We start from the raw sequence: 19,896 nt of genomic DNA on the forward strand, positions 1-19,896 counted from the left end.
TTAGTAGATGAAATACAATTAGTTATGATAAAATATTGCGTATATTGTATAAAACGTTACAGTCTGTCCTTATTTATTTAATATATCTAATTCCTGATTTATACGTACAAATTTCATTTAGGTTTATTAATTCTATCAAGTTATTAAAATCTCGCTATTTAATCAACATATAATAAAAAATATATTAGCGCAACACAGAAATAAAGTTGTTAAGTTTTAATCGATAGTAATAATTATCTAAAAATATGTTTTTATAAGCAGGAGCAATTTTTTTGCCTCGTCTTTCGAACTGACAAACTAATTCATCTGACACGTTTCATCGCTCGATCAATCACTATCTCTCGCAAGAGTCAGTTCATTTCTACCAAGTGTCATTAAGTTTGATATATAATGAGGTACAGGTGTAACGAGTACACGTCGCTCTATTAATTTTGACAACCACGTAGCAATATCGCGACTACGAAACTCCCATCTGAAGTATATAAAATAAAAGTTAAAAGAAGTAAAAATACAAAATGTAAATTTAAAGGATGTACACACTCACTTTACGGATATTTCTTCACCTGCTAACTCCATCGCTATGGATTCATGTGAAAAAGGTATCTCTAATCCTGTACAAACAAGTTTTTCCAAATTTGGAGGATTGTCACTAAAACATCTTTTAGTATAATTTTCCCGTGCATTCTGTTGAGTAAAATCGACACCAGTGTCTCTGTAAAAAACAAACAAGTAAAATAATATAACTAGAAGTGATGACAAAACATGTCTCAGTTTTTTACTTCTCAAGAGCTTTAATAACAAGTGTTACCTTATATCAGGTTCATTTTCAATATATGTTAAATCTTCTGTAACGTTCTCAGAATTCACTGCTCCTTCTTTTTTGTTCCAACACAACTGATTCAATGACTGAAGGACTCTACCAGATAACTTGAGTCGTTTAGGATTGTCAAAACCCACACCTTTTGCTACTGCATTTAAGATATCAGATGAAAGGTGTTTATGGGTAGAAAAGAAATATTTCTGATCCATAAAGAAGGCAACATATATTGGCCTCACATGTTGGAGTTTCCTTTTTCTACTTGTACTTACTTTTTCCATTAAAGAAATGTAAGTAATATCATTGTGTACATTTATCCTTATGTCAGTTGCTATGTTTAGAGAATCGAAGTAATCTTGCATGTTAGTTTGAATTTGTGTACTTGTCAAATAACTTGACGATCTGTTAGAATCTGTAAATGTATAACAATACCATATACTCTTCTTACTATGCCAACTAATGTCTGAAATATATAAAATTTATTATTAATTTCTGAAATAGAAGAAAATTAAAGTAAAGGAAAGTAGAACTATATGTACTCTCTTATATATTTACCAATTAGTTGTAAGGTTAATAAACGGTCGCATAAAACTTTGTCTTCAATCTTTGCTTCCTACATGAAAATAAAATGTATGCGTAAATAACATTAATAATCATTGATAAAAATATACTTCAGCATAGCACTTACAGAAATGAGTTGTCTAAAAACTAGTGCCACATTAGTTGATATGAAGGCTCTACGATGTTTAACCAATGCACTCTTCAGATCAGTCCATGATATTTCTGGGAAAGTCGTCATTACCGATGTTTCTAATTCATCGAACTTAAACCTTTTGATAATATTAGCAATTTGTTGTTGGACTTTCAACTTTGCTAATAAAAAATGAAAACGTTTTCAGTATTCCTCAGTACTTTGGTATAACGTTTTTCATTTGTAATTGACACTTGATATCATGAATCAAATATTACTTACCGACAGGCATTGTGTAAATTAAGGTGATATGAAATTTAAAAACAAGTAAACTGCAAATTTATGCTAAAAATTGCGAGAATTTTTCATTAACCTACTTCCACTTACTTCCCGCCAATTTATCACCACACAAACCATCGATTCTGGTAGTTGCTTTTCTGTTCACGTTGAGCGTTCATTTCATCGTGATTGGATGGCAGCTAAAATGCTGCAATACGCAAGCGTAGTGGAAGAATACGAGATTATAAATGCAGCTCTACCTCAGAACTGTATGAAGTTGTCACGGTGCACTCAGGTGCACCTGTCGCACGATGGCGCAACATGTTGTCCGCTCGAGCATACCGGCAGCCTTTTTGTTACTTGTTTTTATGCTATGCAATTTTGTAAACGGTAACGCGTTTATGAGAGTGAATACACTGGATAATCTAAGCGTGAAATCGATCGACGTCTTAAGTAGAAAACAATGGGACACACCGGGACACGTATACGCCAGTTCGGATTTCCTGATTGAAGTTTTTGGCACTGGCCTCGAAAGTAACATTTCGTTACTTTGGTCATCCACTATCGACGATTGCGATCCAAAAAACGAATTAAATGCAGTTTGGATCGCATCAAGCGGCAATCGTGCGATATATAAGTTCGTGAAAGTTCCTAATTTTAAGGTTACCGAGATCTATTTCTGTCTGAGAATCGTCAGCAGATTCGGTGAAACATGGACCAATCTCGGAAGCAATTTTACTATCAGGTCTCCAGTATCGTCCGAGTAAGTTAAATATTAGATAACTCCGTTTCATCCACACACGGTGAAAAATAATTTTTCTCCTTATAAATAATTGATATTCTTTGTTCTGTAACACGACATCTCTGTGTAATAAAGTAAAAATGCTGGTATTAGTAAGAACTAGAGATTGTATTGTAAAATCACTTAATCATTCATCATCGTATTAAACATCGCAGATTTGTAATAAGACAGCGTTCCTTGTTTGCGTTTGTTTGTATTCTCTATTTACGTAAACATTGAAGTATAGACAATTTTTAATATACGAATTTCAAGACGATTTGTAGAATGTTTCCTAGCTTATACAATTCTATTTTTAAATTAGTTCTACCTATTTTTAACTGAATATTAATTTCGTCTGTTTCTTTTCTTTCCTCTGCCAATCATTCTCAGAAAATACTTTCGTATACGCCGTGCCAATTCATTATTGAATGATGACCCCAAAAATATATTGACTCAGCAAGACCATACAGATGCATTTATTGAGGGTATGAGGGTAGAAATATCAGATAAAGATCCTAGTTACAAAGAGGATGGTATACCAGAAATACTTGCTGGCAGCAAGACAGTCATACGATTATTTGGTCACGGTATCAAAGAAGGTGCTTTGATTACTTTCACAGATGAGCGAGCTACAAGGGGTACTATTTGCGATAAAATTAAAAGCAAGGAATTTCCAGTAAGTACTGCTACCTTGTTTTCTTATCAAAAGTTTATGTTGCAAGTAATTCTACCTTCCCTTTTTACAATTATAGGTGGAAAATATAAGAAACAACACTGCAACTATCAGAGTTGTGTTGCCTCTTGGTTCACCATTTTACATATGTATGAAACCGCCAGTAAACGGAGGCGATGATTCGAACCCTGTGCTTTTTAGACATCAAGGCACTGAATCATGGAAAACTGTGAGTAATAAAACGAAGAAACAACATATTACTATTAGTTAGTGCATCAAAACACTTATTGATGAACATTTATTTATAGATATACACATACGAAAAATTATTACCACTTTGGCTTACTGTTGTAATTATATTAACGTGTCTTACGTTTTCTGCTTTATTCTCTGGGTTAAATTTGGGATTAATGGCAATGGACAGAACAGAGTTAAAAATACTTTGTAATACTGGTACAGAAAAGGTAACCTTTTTAATTATCAAATGACTATAACTCAGTGTCCGAAATTTGATAATTGTTAATTGTATAAAAATTTACATGTTGCAGGAGAAACAGTATGCGAGAACGATACAGCCAGTGAGAAATCATGGGAATTATTTGCTATGTTCAATTTTATTCTCAAACGTTTTGGTGAATTCGATGTTTACTATTCTGTTGGACGATTTAACTTCTGGATTAGTTGCTGTTATTTGCTCTACTCTGGCTATCGTAATTTTCGGTGAAATCTCACCACAGGTACGTATATAACGATATAATACGTTTTATCCGATAAGAATATTAAAAGGATTACACGTTCCATGGGATTATAAGTGATTTATTAAACAGATGTATCGTTCCATTTTAGGCTATTTGCAGCAGACATGGATTATGCATTGGAGCAAAGACTATTTATCTTACTAAGCTAACTATGGTAATAACGTTTCCATTAAGTTACCCTATCAGCAAACTTTTGGACGTTCTGCTTGGAGAAGAAATCGGCAATGTGTACAATCGTGAGCGGTTGAAAGAACTTGTGAGGGTATGGAAAACAATATACATCTTATTACTATCTCTAGTCAGTCACTAATAGTCACTAACAGTCACTATATTACTATCACTCTTTATATACTTAATGTAATTTGAAGCACGTATTATCAAATGCCTTTTCAAACTTCGTAATGACATGAATCTTATCAGACTGAGCATGGATAGGGTAGATAATTAAACTGACATCTAAATTCAATCATGTGTAGGCAAGATATAAATCTACTGACGCTTATTTGAAGCTTTTACATTCTCCGGAGTGTTTGTTAGATTACTTATCATTGTGATACTTAAATAAGATAACTTTACGCACTTACACTCTGCTAATTTAATCTCAACTTATCTTCAAAATGTATTTTACAAGATTTATGTATTCACGTATACACGCATAGATCCGCGCGTTTATTACTACAAGTAACAGTTATGTAAATAATCTCCGTTAATTACTCAACACGTACTCCAGTAATATAATAATCTAACAGTTCCGAGATCTAAGATCGACATTTGTACATATAAAATCATAACTATGTCAATGTCATTATTTGTAGGTGACAACAGGATACAATGATCTAGAAAAAGATGAAGTGAACATAATCGCTGGGGCATTAGAGTTGCGGAAGAAAACTGTTAAAGATGTCATGACAAAAATTGAAGACGTCTACATGTTAAACTATAATGCAATTTTAGATTTCGAGACAGTATCAGAAATTATGAAATCAGGTCCTTATTCTTTATTTCCACGTTGTACATTTATTATCTACATTAAGTAACTGTAAGTTACGATGTTTGTTATTATAATCTCTAGGTTTCTCTCGTATACCAGTGTACGAGGGAACAAGAACGAATATCGTGACAATGCTTTATATTAAAGATCTCGCGTTCGTCGATCCGGACGATAACATGCCACTAAAGACGTTGTGCCAATTCTATCAAAATCCATGTAATTTTATTTTTGAAGACGTCACACTAGACATTATGTTCAAGCAATTTAAAGAAGGTTCGGATTTATCAAATTTAGTCGTCCAAAGTTTCTTAACATTCTTTAAATATAAATATTGTTTCAGGCAATAAAGGCCATATGGCGTTTGTTCAACGAGTTAATAACGAAGGTGAAGGCGATCCCTTTTACGAGGTAATAGGATTGATTACATTGGAAGATGTTATAGAAGAACTGATCCAAGCTGAGATCATGGATGAAACTGATGTCTTCAGTAAGCAAGCTGTTCTCGCGCGACGTGTAAAAATAATTTTACGTATGATTGAATGTGATTAATTTTAATTGCATTTCGTTTCAGCGGATAATAGAACTAAACGTAGAAGACAGGCAAGGCACAAGATACAAGATTTTACCGTATTCGCAGAGAAGAAAGAAAATCAACGTATTCATATATCGCCACAATTGACGTTGGCCATGTTTCAGTATTTGTCTACAAGTAGGAACAAGTGTTTTGATTTGAGAAAATATGAAATTTATATAGAACCCTGTTATTGCGTTTTTACGACGTGTCTGAGCTTAATGTATGATCCACAGCTGTAGATGCTTTTAAGCCCGACACAATATCAGAACCTATTTTGCGCCGTTTACTTAAACAAGATATTATTTATCACATCAAAGTAAAATCACGCGAGAAAGCAAGAAATGACCCAGGAGCGGTGATCTATCAACAAGGAAAGGCAGTTGACTACTTCGTCTTGATCTTAGAGGGACGGGTTGAAGTTACTGTGGGCAAAGAGAACCTGATGTTTGAAAGCGGTCCGTTCACGTACTTCGGCTCTCAAGCGCTTACTGTGAACGTTGGAGTTGGTAATACTTATCATCTTTTATCTTAATTGAACCTGTTAAACTTGCCGCACTCGTAGATTCATATAATAAATTTTTTCAGCCGAATCGCCTACCAATACAAATCCGCAAACATTGGGAAGCATACAGTCAATTAATCTAGACTCAATACTGCGTCATACGTTTGTTCCCGATTACACGGTGCGTGCAGCGACAGAAGTGTTCTACGTTAAAGTTAAAAGATCGTTATATCTGGCTGCGAAACGGGCCACACTTCTGGAGAGAAGCCAAAGAGATTCGTTACCCGGTGGTCAAGAGCAACAGTTTGACGACGAAGTGGAAAAGGTAAATCTTATAAAATGCTCCTAATATTAAGGTCCATGCAGTTGTGAAATAGTGCGTTATGTTTTTCTGCGATTCTTTTTTAGTTACTACATTCTTTGGACGAAGATGATCGCAGCATGCCAGAATCTCCCGTGTTACCCCTCGAAAAAGATAAGGAACCTAAAAAGGAAGCGGAGAAGGAAAAAGTTAAAGAAAAAGAAACCGTACAGTCTCCCATTCACAGTGCTACTGCTCCGACTTCGCCTGCTCCGGTTAGCGCTAGTCCAGTCATACATTCAAAGTTCATTTCCTCGTACAGTGATCACAACGGGAAGTTGAAAAACTCACCAGTGAAGGTTCGTATTTAATCGTCGTAATGACGCCGCTTCTGTGTTGCAAACGTACACTTGTTTCATATGTGTATGCGTTCTAGGCGCCACCGTCAGTAACGAGTCCCGGACAACCCAAGTCAGATTTAGATACAGAAATTAATCGTCAAGAAGCAAATCGGGTGATGTCTGCCAAGAGGTTAATGGAAGATGAAGAGAGAGCGAATCTCCTGCCAAAGCAAGAAGACTCTTAACATTCGGGAAATGGTCGACGATGTTTAAATGCGAACATTTCGACGTCATTATTGCAGGTACCAAACAACGAAGAGCACGAAAAACCTCTATGACATACAATGCTATCATGGCATTAGGTACTTAACAAATTAAATATTTATCAACAAAAAAAGGAAAAACAAAAATACGAAAAAAATAATATTATATAGATAGATAACTGATCTTTGCGTACTTTAAGTTTCAAAAAGTTGGTGCGAAAATCATTCACGATATATATATAAATATATCGTAGTTCTGTAAAGTTAGTACGCTCAGGGAAGATTGCCAAAATTTCAAATACTCATATACTTTCAATTTTTCTTATAGCCTACGTAAATAACTTGATACGTATAAAGATCAAATAATAATAATAATAATGGATGAATGCTGCATTCCTACATTTGGACACTGTTTCACCAAGCATAATCTCTCTCTAATCCTCTTTTAAAAAATATTTCGTATCCTCAAAGAGCGGAACGCTTATCAAAAATGATGTCTCCTCACTGTCAGATACATAAGAATCTTTATTTCCTATTATCATAAAATGCACATCTATCTCTTCACGATTTTTTCTTAACATCTGTAAATATCACTTTAACATAATACCTTCTCACACGACTCAGAGGACGCTTCTGAAATATGCATTTCATTCGTGTCGATGAAATACATATTTACATGACATTTACCGATTACCGTATACAATTTTCCATCCGTTATCATTCATGATCAAAAAAGGCGTTGAAAATTATTTAAAAGAAAAATACTATCAAAACGTTAACGCGGTCGTAATCACGATCTTACTACTTTTAACTGTCGTAGAAAAGCAAGGATTACTGTAAACTTAAAATTAGATTTTATAAATTTTCTAGATTGAAACTGTTCATTCGATACCGCGTGACTGACCAAGAACGCGTTAACACCGTCTATCTTATAGAAAAAAGTGCTAAAACTAACAGAATACATCTATGTATGTACTGTCTAACGTATTCTACGAGCATACAGGGATCTCTGAAATATGATACATTTTCTCACTTAGTTATCAAGTATCCATTGCATTATATTTCTACGATTGTGAATAGTGTAAATAAGAGGGGCAAATTGTTCCCGCATGGAATGAATGATGAGATATTCGGTATATATCATATGTACACATAAATATTTTATTCAGTGCCTTAAAAAAAAATTCATAAACTATGTTTAATCGTGTGCGTAATGAAATGCATTTCAATAGGGAGTGAATATAATTTCTGTAGGATGCCAAGCTACACGTCTATTCGTTCAAAGATACTGATTATTTGCTTTCAGCCTGGAAATTCTCATAAAGTCATACATACGATATTATCTACCGTGCACGAAATCCCTATAGAGAAACAGCGAATTTCAACAAGTTCGATATTTTAATATGTTTTATGCCTAACGTACGTTTTACAATCCTTTTAAGTATTGTCATCTTTATACAGGTAATTGTATTAAAGAAAAGAAATGGAAAATAAGTCACGCATATACAACACGATGTTCAACGTTTATACATATCTTAAGTTTCAGTGAGATGAATACGTAGTTTGAAATAGTGTGTCTCATCGACAGAAATTTCGGGTTTTTAGAGTATCCCTAACGAAGAGATAATAATTACGTAATAAGTCATTAAACCTTCTGTGAGGTAACCGAGTGCTCTGTGAACAAACAATTTATCATTCGTTTTTCGTTGCGGGTGATAGTACTCAATTAGTATATCTAATCAAAGAATGACATAGAATGAGAGTTTGTTGTATAGAATTACTAGATAATGATTAAATTTCCAATTACCCCATTTAAATCATTGCGGCTTACGGTTATCCCCTCTTAAAAGTTTAATAGACTACTACTGCCATATTTTTTATATGCATACATAGGTATTAATTCTTAATGCTTGTTTTAAACAATTTTTACAGATATGGTAAAAAGATTTGAAAGTACTTATCGTTTATGTAGGTGTAATATCAGTTTATTCTATACAGTAAATTGTACTTACTTACCCTCGTCGCAATTGTCCGTTTTAGCGTAGCGCAAACTGTACAAAGTCGTTCAGATTTAAACTGATCTTTGCGTACTTTAAGTTTCAAAAAGTTGGTGCGAAAATCATTCACGATATATATATAAATATATCGTAGTTCTGTAAAGTTAGTACGCTCAGGGAAGATTGCCAAAATTTCAAATACTCATATACTTTCAATTTTTCTTATAGCCTACGTAAATAACTTGATACGTATAAAGATCAAATAATAATAATAATAATGGATGAATGCTGCATTCCTACATTTGGACACTGTTTCACCAAGCATAATCTCTCTCTAATCCTCTTTTAAAAAATATTTCGTATCCTCAAAGAGCGGAACGCTTATCAAAAATGATGTCTCCTCACTGTCAGATACATAAGAATCTTTATTTCCTATTATCATAAAATGCACATCTATCTCTTCACGATTTTTTCTTAACATCTGTAAATATCACTTTAACATAATACCTTCTCACACGACTCAGAGGACGCTTCTGAAATATGCATTTCATTCGTGTCGATGAAATACATATTTACATGACATTTACCGATTACCGTATACAATTTTCCATCCGTTATCATTCATGATCAAAAAAGGCGTTGAAAATTATTTAAAAGAAAAATACTATCAAAACGTTAACGCGGTCGTAATCACGATCTTACTACTTTTAACTGTCGTAGAAAAGCAAGGATTACTGTAAACTTAAAATTAGATTTTATAAATTTTCTAGATTGAAACTGTTCATTCGATACCGCGTGACTGACCAAGAACGCGTTAACACCGTCTATCTTATAGAAAAAAGTGCTAAAACTAACAGAATACATCTATGTATGTACTGTCTAACGTATTCTACGAGCATACAGGGATCTCTGAAATATGATACATTTTCTCACTTAGTTATCAAGTATCCATTGCATTATATTTCTACGATTGTGAATAGTGTAAATAAGAGGGGCAAATTGTTCCCGCATGGAATGAATGATGAGATATTCGGTATATATCATATGTACACATAAATATTTTATTCAGTGCCTTAAAAAAAAATTCATAAACTATGTTTAATCGTGTGCGTAATGAAATGCATTTCAATAGGGAGTGAATATAATTTCTGTAGGATGCCAAGCTACACGTCTATTCGTTCAAAGATACTGATTATTTGCTTTCAGCCTGGAAATTCTCATAAAGTCATACATACGATATTATCTACCGTGCACGAAATCCCTATAGAGAAACAGCGAATTTCAACAAGTTCGATATTTTAATATGTTTTATGCCTAACGTACGTTTTACAATCCTTTTAAGTATTGTCATCTTTATACAGGTAATTGTATTAAAGAAAAGAAATGGAAAATAAGTCACGCATATATATACAACACGATGTTCAACGTTTATACATATCTTAAGTTTCAGTGAGATGAATACGTAGTTTGAAATAGTGTGTCTCATCGACAGAAATTTCGGGTTTTTAGAGTATCCCTAACGAAGAGATAATAATTACGTAATAAGTCATTAAACCTTCTGTGAGGTAACCGAGTGCTCTGTGAACAAACAATTTATCATTCGTTTTTCGTTGCGGGTGATAGTACTCAATTAGTATATCTAATCAAAGAATGACATAGAATGAGAGTTTGTTGTATAGAATTACTAGATAATGATTAAATTTCCAATTACCCCATTTAAATCATTGCGGCTTACGGTTATCCCCTCTTAAAAGTTTAATAGACTACTACTGCCATATTTTTTATATGCATACATAGGTATTAATTCTTAATGCTTGTTTTAAACAATTTTTACAGATATGGTAAAAAGATTTGAAAGTACTTATCGTTTATGTAGGTGTAATATCAGTTTATTCTATACAGTAAATTGTACTTACTTACCCTCGTCGCAATTGTCCGTTTTAGCGTAGCGCAAACTGTACAAAGTCGTTCAGATTTTATTTTTTATATCGATATATTATATATTTATTGTTTGAACAGTTTTATGTGAACGTACATGTTTGCACGTCTTGGACAACTTTGTGGAATGTTTTTCGTAAACACAAGATACATATTATATGTATATTATATAATATAGCTTTAAAATATATATATTCGTACTAATTAAAAATATATTGTTACAGTTAACGTTAATATATTTATAAACCACTTCGTATATATACTATAAATTTAAATTGCAATAGATGGAATAGTAGTGGACGTGTATCGTACAGCATTTATGTGTTCTTTTATCGTTTATTTTGTGTCCTTTATTGCTTGTGTTTCTATATTATTGAACCCAGGCCGTGTACGACACCTAACATTTTTGCGGTTTCATGTATAATCATTATGCATTCTTTTAGCGACTAGTTGAGATTTATAGATATATATACACGCGTTCGCGCGCATTTACAGTCTACCGTATAGAAGCAGAGTGTTTATGTTAACAAGAATTTTATGTTGTCTTTACAAAGCTATATTTTGTAACAGGTATTCGAACATCAATGGACCATGTATGTGAAAAAGGAAAAAAAATTATTGTTCTCTTTCGATTGATATCGTGTAATAGTGTCTATAAATAAGTATAAATGTAAACTACTTACACCAATAGAATTTTTACATAGCAAAGGAATTAAGAAATTTTGCCAAAATCATATTTCGAAAAACTATTCGATCTTCCACGACACGTATAATCTTTTAACGGACCCGAATTCTTACTATAAAAGTCTTGCATATTTGCTATCAGCTGAAAACGAGTATGTATTGGTGTAGAGTGGAGAAACAATTGCACAGTATGTATCTAATTTCGTCAACATTGTATACGTAAGTGTAGAATCGATGTATGTTGATAAAAATGTACATTCAAAAAGAAAAAGCAGAGTCAAATATTTATCAACGTAATATTATATATATTTATCAAAATAAAAACTATAATTTCGTTTTCAGACGCATCGATCTCGTTTATTAAATTATTCTCAGTTATGTAGCGACAGGAGGATGAGAGTTAAATTGTTGTCACGCAAAAGTCTGTCATAAAAAAGATATAACTCGGTTTCTTTCCGATGAACGAATCTTTGCATTCCGACCGGACCGTTGCATTTTCTCAACGAGAGGAAATATAATTCTTACCCTTCTGCTGCTATACGTGAGAAACGTGACGGTCCCTTCTTTTGAGGAAGATCGTTGACAATCCGTGACATATAGGTATAGCTATTCAAGTTCCCCTCTGTCAGGTTGCTCCTGGCCTAGTTCTGATCTTTTTTATTGTATAAGGCAATCAATAAATCTCGACAGTTTCACGAATTGCACAGAACGTAACGTTTTCTCTTACAAACTGAAGGTTACACACCAGCCAAGTACCGCTCGATCAGTCATAACATAAACACGCAGAAATACGAGCATTCTAATCTAAAACAACGTATCAGAAACAGTGATATTTCGGTGCACGATGATGAATTTAACGATTGCAATATAATACTTTAAAAACGAACTCACGATTCGTTTTTAAAAATCGTTTGAAATCGAATGCGCGGAGCAATTTGCGCCGTAGTTCTCGAAACACAGCTCGGTCGAGTTCGTTGAGTTGCACGCCGTCGACAGTTTGCGGATATCTTGTACCGGGGTCAGATGTGTCTGCCTTTTTACAAGTACTCAGTGATGATCGTTCGGATCCACGAATTAAAATTGAAATTACATAGCTTCCCGTAGTAATTACAAGTAACTTTAATCTCTCGCATCTGTGTAAACTTTTTCATTTATTATATCCCTTTCGACGCAGCGTGCGCGCCTGAGTGTTGTTTAAAAATTTCGGTTTCAAGTTCGGATATACTATAATTACGCTTTCGACACTCGAGGCATCAGGTAGGTTTTACAAATATTTATGGAAGCATGAAAAATTGAAATCTGATCTTCCTTGAAAAAAATCGAACGAAGTAATTTTATAGAAAAAAAACGATTGCTCGATACCAGGTTTTATGATTCTTGGTCAAATGGAATAAAGAACGCGGTCATTAATGAGGCATAAGCATTTTATACGTTTAAGAGGTGAAAGCCACTCCCCGTAGTCGTTAAGGTGCACAATTCAATTCTTATGATTACGCGAAATTCAACTTCGATCTTTTCTTTTCATAGAAGAACGATATCAATGTTCCGTCACCTTTTAAAATATCTCCGCGCATAAAAACCGAAACGATTGTTTCGCTCGAACAGTTTAAATCCAATAAAAGACCCGTGAAGGCATAAAAGTTGTTGACCAAATAAATTCGTCACGGGCGCGAAACCTACTTATTAGCATCATACAGAATATTCAGCATGGGATAATGCATGTTTTACAAAACAGACAAATACCTATAAAGAGATGCCAGTATAATAGCTTCTATCCTAACCGATTCTAATAGATCGCAATTCGTTTGTTTACAAGTTAAATTGCATCAAATGATTCGCCTGTTATAGGTCTGATAAGTCGTTTCGTATAGACGGACATTCGACTGGACTAACGTCGATACTATAGACTTTAAACTCAGTGAAATGCGAAATGTCCCATCGAAAAACGATCGACATAAAGCGTACGGGACGGAGGCAAAAATATGGTGATCATCTAGTCGCTGAAAAAGTATCGAAATAAAAATGAATTCGTCTTATCTTTGGGGTGAGGACGAAGAAGGATGGGGAGCGCGATACTATTTTACGTATTATAGCCAGTTCGAAGATCGAACAGGCATCGGTACGATGATGGAGGTGAGTTTGAATATGGATCGATTGCCCAATAACAAAATTAAAAATGTTACAACGTATAGTTTGCGACCCGCGGCAATTCGGAGAAAGAATTTGAAAATGTAAAAAACAGCATGCATGTATGCACAGGTGGTGGTTTTGGCAGCCAGCTTCGTTTTAGCCGTCGGTGGTAATTTGGGAATGGCCGGTTGTATATTAAGATACAAGGAACTGAGAACGCCGACGAACATGTGCCTGGTGAACTTGGCCGCAGCGGATCTTTTGTTCACCGTCGGCGTGCCCGCGATCGCGTACACCAGATTCACGCAGTCGTGGCGTTTCGGGGATGCGATTTGCAAACTATTACCTTATACTCAGGTAGGGTCACCAAATACCGTCCTTTCCTATATGCACCCCATCCTCTGATCGATCGAAATGTAAACGAACGGCGTCTATACCTACACGTGCATGTATTGGAAGCTTAAATTCTCAATAACCAATTGATTCGCTTTAGCACGCTCGTTTTAATTTAATCAAAATAGAAGCAAAACACAACATATTATATATATGTATGTAAGTATATATATATAACGTACGCATAACAAGGTAAGCTATTGTCATTCGATAGAGACCTTTCTGTCCGATGGTTCAGAGTCAGGCTGGTATGTAATCAGCCACGAAGGATGGATTTATAAATAAACCACCTGTTGACGGATCAGTTCTTCTCTGTGGTTATTAAGATAAAACAGAGAAAATTTATGCGCAGGGAATATTTTAATTTGTTCGTGATTCGTTAATCGATATTCATGATAATATTCGATGTAATTAATATTAGACGAGTACGAGAGCTTATAATAATAAAATAAAATTGGGAGAGGAGTACGATACCTTTTATACCTTTTAGTTTGTCTGCGGCTTCGTGCTTCTATGGACATTGACGTTCATATCAATGGACAGGCATCGATGTTTAACGATAGCACCTTACAGGAGTGCTTTAACAAGGACCAGAGTCGTAATCACAAGTCTCATCACTTGGATCATCGCGTCTCTCGTTTTTTTACCGGTCGTATTCTGGTTTAAACAAAAGGTTCGCAATACTTTTGCTTTTCGCTTCGTTTCATTCGATACACCGCGGAACAGATATATTTTATCTAAATGAATATTACGCATTTTGACGCAGGAACCCGTGAATGATAAAGTCATTTGCACTTTAGTTTTTCCACGGACCGAAATCCTGAATATTTCGTTATGTTACACGATACCGATCATCGTCCTGGCTTGTCTTTTGCCCATGGTTCTTCTGGTCTACCATTATCAACGAATCTTTCAAAAGATCCTCGATACGCGGAGCACGTGGGCCGTACCGTGCATAGCACAAGTAACCGTCGCACATTTCTTTCCCCTTATATATACTTTCTAACGAGATTAACCGAAGGAAATGACTATGTATACACAGGGTCTGGAGAGTAGTAGCGGAGGAATTAGCGGCGGTTGTGGTGATGGTGTTGGAGGCGGTGCGAGCGCAACAGGTAGAAGAGATTCCGAACTATCTGTAGTGGGGACATTACTACCTTGGGCCGGAAGAAAAATGTCCTGCACGTCTTTTACTGGCAGCAAGAAAGGCCGCGGCCGCACCGGAAGTCTATCTCAACAAGAAGAGACGCGCTTGTACAAACATCTTCGTGTGGTACGAATACTGCTGTTGAACGTGGTAGCGGTGCTAGTAATGTGGTTACCGATCACTATTATGATGTTACTGATCTACGTAGACGGACAAAGATCCGTTGATGACACGAACTTCTTTTTGAGGTCTCATCACTTCGTTTGGACTTTGATTATCGCGCAATTAAACACGATAGTTAATCCATTACTTTACGGAGTACTCTCGGAGAATTTTCGTGTCGTATGTATCGCTAAATTGTGGAAACGCCGAGGACTCGACAGCAATTCTATTAGAAGCGCAGAGAACGCAGGACCGAAGAAGAACGCGAAATCATTGCAAGCATTTCAAACTCGCTTGGGAACTGGTAGTAGCTTAGGAAATCCATTAAAAAATTTAAAGAAATATTCTGACTGTGGCATAGTTGGTAGTATCATCGAAGTACCAAATTCGGAAAAATTATGATATTACAATTCGTAATTGATTGCATATACCATGGTCTACGAATATGTACGGGGAAAAGATGTGTACACAGAACTCTACGAGAGATGTTTCAAAAATTACAATTACAATGTACAATTATTTATTCGATTAAGTAGTATAACGTAATTTATAGTATTTTATATGTATGTCTACATCCGTGTGTACAAAAGTTGAATAAAAATCATATTTATTTCTAATAAAATCAATTCAACATTAAATTCTTTTTAAGTTCTTTTAAATATCATTCAGTTCTTTCCTAACAGATCTTTTAATATCGGACAGTTTGTCCATCGTAATGTTCCCTTCCTGTATTAAATTTTCAAGCATAGCTATCTTAGAATTTATAAAATTTGACTTTTTCTTCTTTTTACTTTGTTCCGAATTGATTATACAATTTTTAATAACTAACCAAGGGCAGTTTTCTTCTTTGAGGATTACTAAATCTGTTGAAACTTGTAAACGATGCGTTGTCAGATGTTCAGGTATGTGAATATCGATCGCAGTTTGTTGCTCTATTCTTTTCATAGAAAAAAAGTTTTGATACCCCAATTTTACGTTAAAGACAACTATATTGCCTTTTGGTAAGGCATCTTCGAAATTTATTGACCAGTATAATTGATTAGCCATCCTATTTATCGTCATCTTTGGGCACGACCGCACCGTATATTTATGAGCATATAAATTTATCCTTTTTAACTTGTCTTCTTCTATCGTTAATATCTCGTTCAGGGAATGTAACTTTTGGCTTTCTTTGTACAATATATCCATCATAAATGTAACATCTAACATACTAGGATGTAAATTAATAGAAGTATCGTTTATCTCTGATAATTTTCTTTCTATCGTGCTTATCGAAATTTCTACCAACTCTTTGTCTTGTGTCAAACACAAAATCTCTTTGGAATCGTAAGACTGAAAACAAACATACTTTCTATCCTGAACTCTTATCTGTTGAACATCTTCAACTAATAATTGCTTTCTCGCATAATACATTTTAGATTCACAGACATAAACGATCCATAATGAATCTGTTAATAATTGACTGAAACCAGCACATATAGTTTCGATCTGTGTACCCAAGTAAATTTTTTCGAAGACAAGTTTATCATGTTTAGAACGTATTAAAATAATTTCATCTAATCTGGTGAGAAAAAGTAATCCTGCAATCCTTGAATCTTTTTGTACAGGTATTATATCCTTAATCGGATGTATAGTGTGATAGATTATTTGTACTGTCTCTTTGAATAATACAAACACATTCTGAGCTTCTGCGATTATACATAAATTTTCAACATTGGAATCGTTGGACGTTAAAGCTGTCATAAATTGTCTTGCAATAGTGTCTGCTGTTAATAGATAAACGCACAACTGATCCGCCGAACATTCATTGGAAGACAGTTCAAACAGCAGTTTATGTGCCATTGTTTGTTTATTGTCCAAGTAAAGATAATTGTCTCTCGGTTTCAGTGTTTCGTAAAATACAGTGCCCATTCCAATAGCACTGCTGCTCAGAACAGCAAACTTTCGGTCTTTCGAGATTTTGTAAGTGCCCCGCGGGACGCAAATTACAAAAGCTCGATCACCGAAACATTGTATTGTCTTTATCCGAGCTGGAGTTGTCAGAACCTCAGCGGAAATGTCATCGCGATTCGTGTAGCGGAATATCACAAGATTGTTCTCCTCCCAGCAGAAGCAAGTCTTTTCACCGTAAAATGTATGAACGACGAACTTTTTCGGCGAAAACTCGACACTCGTCTTAATGTGCATCGTTGATGTTCTATTTTAGGACGAACACGAGATGAAAGAAACGATTCTCGAATATAGAAAAACGTTCGAATTAAATTAACCTGCCTGGAAACGAAGCACACCACCGTACGACGAGATTATTAACTAAAGGTTTCTTTCCACATTTTAATCATTTGCATATTTGTTGTAAGCGCAACTTGCGATTAAATAGGCGTAGTTCGTATCATACTGGTTTTGACGTTTCATTCCTAATTCTTCTGTAATTACCGTATATATAAGATACATATATGTATATATATATATATGTACGACGATAATACGATAAAAGTGACACAGTTATCCTATATATTATCGAACTGTAGAAAATGTAATATATACAAAGTTCTATCAATGAAGCGCAGTTTTGTTTGGCTTAGAGATCCTCTTTTATTGCCTTTTATTTAAAATTTTTTATTATAATTCTCACCCGTTTCACGTATATTTAAACTGTATCATAATTGTTGTTAATACGATCTACGTGTTTGATAGATTATGTGGAATTCAGTGAGTAATGAATCCGGTGAACCTCGCGTTAGAACTTACGCCGAAATATTAAAGCAAAAACAAGACGATGAGGGATGGCAAAGTGCAACTTCGGCAAAACAGGTAAACAGCCGATTTAATTGATCAATTAATTATTTATCCAATATGTATATTTTTAACTATTGTTTAACTCTCGCATTGTAGGCTGAAGTAGAAACTGAAGTACTTAAGTTATACAAACTGAGAAATGTGCCTATCTTAACGAGACAGAAACATATTTCATTTTTAAAAAAATCATTGTTCCGCCAAAGTGAATCCTATCAGGTAAATATTGTATTTAATACCAGTACAACTGTACTTAATAGCTGATCTTGCAGTTATTCAAGGTTTTTATCCATACTATCTTTCATTTGTTACTTTTTAGTTAGATTCAAGCAGACCATGGTTATGCTACTGGATTCTACATTCCCTTCAGATCTTAGGAGAACGTTTAGACAGCGATGAATATTCGAAAATTGTTGCCTTCTTGGGCAAATGTCAATCACCAGAAGGTGGTTTTGGAGGAGGTCCAGGGCAGCTACCACATTTGGCCTCTACTTACGCAGCAATAAATGCACTATGCACTATTGGCACACCTCAGGCTTACGAAATAATTGATAGGTAGATATATGAAGAAGATATAAACTATTACTGAAACTCACGAAACCACTCGGCGATACTTTTTCTAAACTCCTTTTTCTTACATGTTTTAGAAAAGCACTTAAACAATTTTTATTATCGTTGCATGAGGAAGATGGATCTTTTTGTATACACAAGGATGGAGAGCAAGACATAAGAGGGGTCTACTGTGCTCTTTCTGTAGCGAAATTAACGAATATCTATACTCCTGAGATATTCAAAGAAACCGAAAACTGGATAGCTGCATGTCAAACATGGGAAGGTGGTTTTGGAGCTGCTCCTGGCATGGAAGCTCACGGTGGATATGCATTTTGTGGGTTAGCAGCACTTATGCTTATTGGGAAACCTCAGTTGTTTTGTCTGAGATCATTTCTGGTATTCAGCTAATATTATTAACTTTATATGTATTAAAGAATCCTTTAGTCACGTGTATGTCTCGTTTCAGAGATGGATAGTAAACAGGCAAATGCGTTTGGAGGGTGGATTTCAAGGGAGAACAAACAAATTGGTGGATGGTTGTTACTCCTTTTGGCAGGGTGGAGCTTTTCCATTGCTTCATGCGATTTTAAGTATGGAAGACAATGTATATGGCTGTCATTGGCTGTTTGATCAAGAGGCCTTACAAGAGTACTTATTACTGTGTTGTCAACATCCCCATGGCAGCCTTTTAGACAAACCCGGAATGTACGATCAATTTTCCCCTTTTCTCGTAACTATTACTACAAAACTACTATTATAAACTGCTGTCACGTTTGATTTCAGAAGTCAAGACGTGTATCACACGTGTTATGCGCTCAGCGGATTATCTGTTGCGCAAAATTCTCCAAGGCCATTGATCATTGGATCAAGAATCTTAAATTTAGTGAAAATAATTCATCCAGTTTATAATTTAGAAAATACATGTGCAGCTAATGCATTGAAATATTTCAACACACTGCCGATACCTGACTGAGTGTACATTTAATGTTTAATGTGCATTAATAGAATAAAATATGTTTTCATTTCGTCTTGGCAAGGAGTTAAAAAAAAAGAAAATAGATTCTACTTTATAATAAAATCGACCAACAGAGTGTAAATATAAAGTTATTTAATGAATAATGAAAGTAGT

The 19,896-nt window shown here is 34.8% G+C and overlaps 5 protein-coding genes across 9 annotated transcripts; 3 read left to right on the plus strand and 2 right to left on the minus strand.

The window, feature by feature from the left end:
• Positions 1-42: 42 nt before the first annotated feature.
• Positions 43-1,924, minus strand: LOC108628796 (uncharacterized). Its single transcript, XM_018030966.2, has 6 exons — positions 1,791-1,924; positions 1,506-1,690; positions 1,373-1,430; positions 809-1,280; positions 545-712; positions 43-472 (listed from the first exon to the last, which is right to left on the minus strand). The coding sequence occupies exons 1-6, from the start codon at positions 1,798-1,800 to the stop codon at positions 328-330; spliced, it is 1,038 nt and encodes a 345-aa protein (XP_017886455.1). The 5' UTR covers positions 1,801-1,924; the 3' UTR covers positions 43-327.
• Positions 1,925-2,015: 91 nt separating this feature from the next.
• Positions 2,016-9,038, plus strand: uex (metal transporter uex). Its single transcript, XM_018030965.2, has 14 exons — positions 2,016-2,550; positions 2,959-3,244; positions 3,321-3,470; positions 3,550-3,705; positions 3,790-3,978; positions 4,088-4,261; positions 4,815-4,986; positions 5,072-5,263; positions 5,331-5,477; positions 5,562-5,699; positions 5,798-6,070; positions 6,150-6,391; positions 6,475-6,726; positions 6,804-9,038. Exons 1-14 carry the CDS (start codon positions 2,099-2,101, stop codon positions 6,951-6,953), a joined length of 2,973 nt encoding a protein of 990 aa, XP_017886454.1. The 5' UTR covers positions 2,016-2,098; the 3' UTR covers positions 6,954-9,038.
• A 2,901-nt stretch (positions 9,039-11,939) lies between these two features.
• LOC108628818 (free fatty acid receptor 4-like) lies at positions 11,940-15,989 on the plus strand. 2 transcript variants are annotated; one of them, XM_018031007.2, is made up of 6 exons: positions 11,940-12,847; positions 13,439-13,723; positions 13,850-14,077; positions 14,604-14,786; positions 14,880-15,077; positions 15,156-15,989. In XM_018031007.2, the coding sequence occupies exons 2-6, from the start codon at positions 13,613-13,615 to the stop codon at positions 15,822-15,824; spliced, it is 1,389 nt and encodes a 462-aa protein (XP_017886496.1). In that variant the 5' UTR covers positions 11,940-12,847; positions 13,439-13,612; the 3' UTR covers positions 15,825-15,989. The 2 variants fall into 2 exon arrangements, with proteins under 2 accessions (XP_017886496.1, XP_026672567.1); XM_026816766.1 differs by lacking the exon at positions 11,940-12,847 and having other exon boundaries at positions 13,632-13,723; positions 13,833-14,077.
• A 23-nt stretch (positions 15,990-16,012) lies between these two features.
• On the minus strand, positions 16,013-17,775 carry LOC108628819 (uncharacterized). The gene is made up of 2 exons (XM_018031008.2): positions 17,694-17,775; positions 16,013-17,619 (listed from the first exon to the last, which is right to left on the minus strand). Exon 2 carries the CDS (start codon positions 17,607-17,609, stop codon positions 16,077-16,079), a length of 1,533 nt encoding a protein of 510 aa, XP_017886497.1. The 5' UTR covers positions 17,610-17,619; positions 17,694-17,775; the 3' UTR covers positions 16,013-16,076.
• Fntb (Farnesyl transferase beta subunit) lies at positions 17,474-19,792 on the plus strand. Of its 4 annotated transcripts, XM_018031009.2 has the most exons (8): positions 17,474-17,556; positions 17,629-17,738; positions 18,117-18,233; positions 18,315-18,434; positions 18,535-18,770; positions 18,863-19,163; positions 19,234-19,472; positions 19,551-19,792. In XM_018031009.2, exons 3-8 carry the CDS (start codon positions 18,120-18,122, stop codon positions 19,738-19,740), a joined length of 1,200 nt encoding a protein of 399 aa, XP_017886498.1. In that variant the 5' UTR covers positions 17,474-17,556; positions 17,629-17,738; positions 18,117-18,119; the 3' UTR covers positions 19,741-19,792. The 4 variants fall into 4 exon arrangements, with proteins under 4 accessions (XP_017886498.1, XP_017886502.1, XP_017886500.1 ...); XM_018031013.2 differs by lacking the exons at positions 17,474-17,556; positions 17,629-17,738 and adding an exon at positions 17,768-17,847; XM_018031011.2 differs by lacking the exons at positions 17,474-17,556; positions 17,629-17,738 and adding an exon at positions 17,854-17,955.
• The last annotated feature ends 104 nt before the right edge of the window (positions 19,793-19,896 follow it).

Source organism: Ceratina calcarata, unplaced genomic scaffold, assembly GCF_001652005.2.
Source record: "Ceratina calcarata isolate Rehan_Ccalc_2016 unplaced genomic scaffold, ASM165200v1 scaffold54, whole genome shotgun sequence".
Lineage (NCBI taxonomy): Eukaryota > Metazoa > Arthropoda > Insecta > Hymenoptera > Apidae > Ceratina > Ceratina calcarata.